At 50.9% G+C, this 3,739-nt stretch overlaps 1 protein-coding gene across 1 annotated transcript in view; it reads right to left on the reverse strand.

Annotated features, from left to right (window-relative positions):
* ERLIN2 (ER lipid raft associated 2) overlaps positions 1-3,367 on the reverse strand; it is a 17,458-nt gene extending 14,091 nt beyond the window's left edge. Inside the window, exons 1-4 of the mRNA XM_006765591.2 lie at positions 3,273-3,367; positions 1,967-2,088; positions 369-465; positions 263-276 (exon numbers count right to left, since the gene is read on the reverse strand). Of these exons, the coding sequence (XP_006765654.1) occupies positions 263-276; positions 369-465; positions 1,967-2,073 (218 nt within the window). The 5' untranslated portion in view covers positions 2,074-2,088; positions 3,273-3,367. The remainder of the gene's footprint in view (positions 1-262; positions 277-368; positions 466-1,966; positions 2,089-3,272) is intronic.
* Between the last annotated feature and the right edge of the window lie 372 nt (positions 3,368-3,739).

Consider the following 3,739-nt stretch of genomic DNA (forward strand, 5'->3'; position numbering starts at 1 on the left):
CTCTGAAGTTCAAATAAGAACCAGCAAAATTACCATTTTATTTCCATCCAACTTGGTAGCCTGTGAGTTAAAATGCAGACACACACACTCTACTTTTCCTTCTATACATGCAAACGGATTCTTCTATGGCCTTGTCTTGAAGTGAAGAAACACTTCCCAGGGGGGACTGACGGGCCAAGGCAAGGACTCCATTCAACCACTTCAACAATCAAGTAAAGCTTCAGAGTTAATGGAGCCTCATTCTTCATATTTGTAAAACTTATTCTTAAATGACTCCTTGAAAAGGCATCACGCTCACCCAGTGGCTAAATAATTCCCAATCATGCATTTGTCAACACCCCAAATCTGCAGTTGTCCAGCCATCCCACACAAGCCAAATATACCTGCACAGACTTATATGATGTGATGAAAGGGAGCATGAGATGGAAACCAGGGCCGCTGGTGGAAGTCAGCAGGGCACCGCCTCTGCAGAGGAGAAGAGGCAGCTTCAGTTTAGCAAGAGGTACCTATTACATTGATATTCTTTGGGCCAACTATCCCTTCAGCCCCACCAATGTTTAATACAGAGTGAAAAGAGCCAGAGCCACCTCCACAGATCCTCCCTCCCAGCTAGACCTGAATATTCTAGGAAGCCTAATGCTAAAACATAAAACCATTATTCATGCTTTCACAGCAAGAAAAATAGGCACTCAGGCGAAGTGGAATAAAGGCAGCAGAATTCCTGGCTATCCTTGAGAGGAAGTCTATTTTACTTTGTTGTGTCCGTTGAACTTGTGGCAATCTGTTTGGGCACTTAAATCCAATAATACAGTAATCAATGAGCTGCACTAGTGTTGCATTCCAGTGACATCAACACCAAAAGAATAATTTTAAGTATATTTTACAAATCATTTTAATATATATTTTTTGGCAGTAGAGTTACCATTCTAATCAAGTTGTATGTAAATGGTAATAAAACTAAAAGCCATTTGGGGGGACATATAAGTAGATGGTAGGGAGAAATAATTAAAGGGGACTGGGAAACCCAACCAGACTTTTAGAACTTGCTAGTGGCAATCTGGAAATAAGCATCACAGGGCACAGGACAAGAAGGAGCCATAAAGACTTCAAGCAAAAAGCTCGGCTATGGAGGTTACTAAAAGGAAAGTAATCCCACATGTAAGTGCATCTTTGCTTTACATTATAAAGTTAAGCTTTTTATTTTAAAGGAGCAATAAAATAAATAGTGACCTAATGAGCTTATAAGAACCACTATCCTAGGGTTTGCCTTGATTGAAAAAAATCAACCTGCAGGTGCTTTCATTTTTCCGGAAATGTTAATTTTAAAGAGTAGGTTCAAATTCGCAGAGCAGACTATCTTCTCAAGTTGCCATCAAGAACTGGTACTCAGCAGAGGTAACCTTGTGGCACCAAGAGGCTGAGAGGGATGTAGGCGAGAACAATGTTTTAGAGATAATCTGCAAGGAGCTCTGGCTGCCTTTAGGTTTTGTCTCAATCTCTATATACAGTTATCAATTGCCATCTATCAACTTAGACTACTAAGTTTTATTTTACATTTGTGTGTGTGTGTGTGCATGCACATATTCCCCATCCCCATGGTCACTAACACAAAAGCTCAACTAAAAGTCTTCCATATTCGCCCTAACCGGTTTGGCTCAGTGGATAGAACGCTGGCTTGCGGACTGAAGGGTCCCAGGTTCGATTCCGGTCAACGGCATGTACCTTGGCTGTGGGCACATCCCCAGTAGTGGGTGTGCAGGAGGCAGCTGATCGATGTTTCTAACTTTCTATCCCTCTCCCCTCCTCTCTGTAAAAAAAAAAAAAATCAATAAAAAAATATTTTTTTAAAAAAGACTTCCATATTCAACAAAACATAAACATACATATTCAGCAGAATCTGCTAGACAGTGACTAGGAAAGAGTCATTTCACAGAAAGTTGCAAGCTCCTCCCTGTTTCTGCCTTACCTGTAATATACCCCAATATGTCCCTCTTCTATCTTGTGCACGGCTGAGAAGAGAGCTGCACAAAAGAAACTGGTAGCCACAGCCACAACTGCTCCCAACTGAGCCATCAGCGAGCCTTTATCCTAGGGAAGAAGACAGGGGAAAACGTGTCTGGTCTGCCCTGCAGGAGAGGACCTCACCTAGCGGAGCTCCCAGGCTCACAGCTAGTCTGCCGGGTGAGCACGAGGCCCGCCTGATCTACCGCGCTCTCCATCCCTGCTCTCAGCCAGCATTGCCACCCCCTAACGGTGGGGTTCTAGTCCCCACCTCGATGAAGAGGCAGCCATTCCACACAGCCGCCCCCCACGGGAGAAGCAGTGCCAGCTGGGCAGCGTTCAGAACACAGCCTTCCCTTCCTGTGAACACCAACGTGCTGTCACAGGAGCCGCTCCCGCTGGGAAAAGGGGAAGAGGCAGCTGCAGTAAGTTGGCGCAAATTACAGAGGAAGTCAAATGACAGGCAGTTGTGGCATGTAATTCTGGTCGGAGCCTCCCGCTCCTAATTGCCTGCCACTTCAAAGGAAGACATTATTTACTCCTTTCAGATGCCGGGGCGACAGAGACAGCATGCAAACCGAGGCCCAAGGCGGGCTCTCTGGCCTTGGCCCACCTCCCCGGTTACTCCTTTGGTCCTCGTGGGAGAGGGCTCTGACCAAGGCCGAGGCCACGCTCCCTCCCATACACCTGGCCGGCACTTGGCACTTGACAGGTCCCTAAGCCCAGGGCTAGAGAAAGGGGGTCCCCCAGGCTGGACGACTCTGGACTTCTGGGTCCCACTGTGTTCGGGCACCGGCATGCGAAAGACTTGGCCTCCGGAGACTCATGTCCTGAACACGGAGTGATCTGCAACAACTAGGGCCGTGACTGCACAGCCAGGCGCGCCGGGGCCAACGCGCGCAGGGCGCAGGGCGCGGGCTCTGCCTCGTGGGCTCTGGAAGGCGGGCGCCGACATCGGCGAGGCGCTCGTTTTACCTGGGCGGCCTCCAGCTACGGATTTGCAGCAACGTGCTTTCTGCAAACGCCCTTCCCTTCCGATGTTACCCCCGCCCCACCTCGCGCCCCTTCCTAGAGAGAAGGGCGCGCATCCCCAGAGCTCTGGGTAGGGGCCGGGGCTCCAAGCGCCTCTGCCCGGTCCCGCTAGAGAGAGAGAGAGAGATTCGGGAGAGAGAGGGTGGCTGTCTCGCTCAGGGGAGACAAGAGGCTGCAGGGGTGGGCCCGGGCGCCGCAGCTGGGCCCAGTGCACGCACTAAGGGGCGGGGGCCGCGTACCAGGTGTCCCTCCAGGCGCTCCGTACCCGTCCGAACCCCTTCGCAACCGCAGAAACCGCCACACCCCTCCGCCCGCCACTTCCTTCCGGGCCCGTCGCGGCTATGACGCCTTCAGTTCACGCGAGAAGACCACACCTCCTCATCTCCGTTAGCCCCGCCCCGCGCTCCGAATGATCAGTGTCCCCGGGCGGCCGCCAGGGGGCGCCCGCGACAAGGCCCGGGCGGTCTGAGATCTGGGATCTGGGATCTGGGGGTGGTGCGGAGCGCCTGGCGAGTGACCCCTGGGAGGACGCGAGTGGTGCTGAGCGTGTCCTTTTCCGACGTTTTGGCTCTGGAGATTGCTCTGGATTCTCCTCCACATTAACAGGTCAAGACTGTATTTTTTTTTTTTTTTTTGCTGGAGCAGGTACCAGCGATTTGCAACAGTTTTTAGCCCTTTGCTCGCCGCTTTTCTGCAGCACCGCTCA

This window comes from Myotis davidii, unplaced genomic scaffold (genome assembly GCF_000327345.1).
Source record: "Myotis davidii unplaced genomic scaffold, ASM32734v1 scaffold93, whole genome shotgun sequence".
Lineage (NCBI taxonomy): Eukaryota > Metazoa > Chordata > Mammalia > Chiroptera > Vespertilionidae > Myotis > Myotis davidii.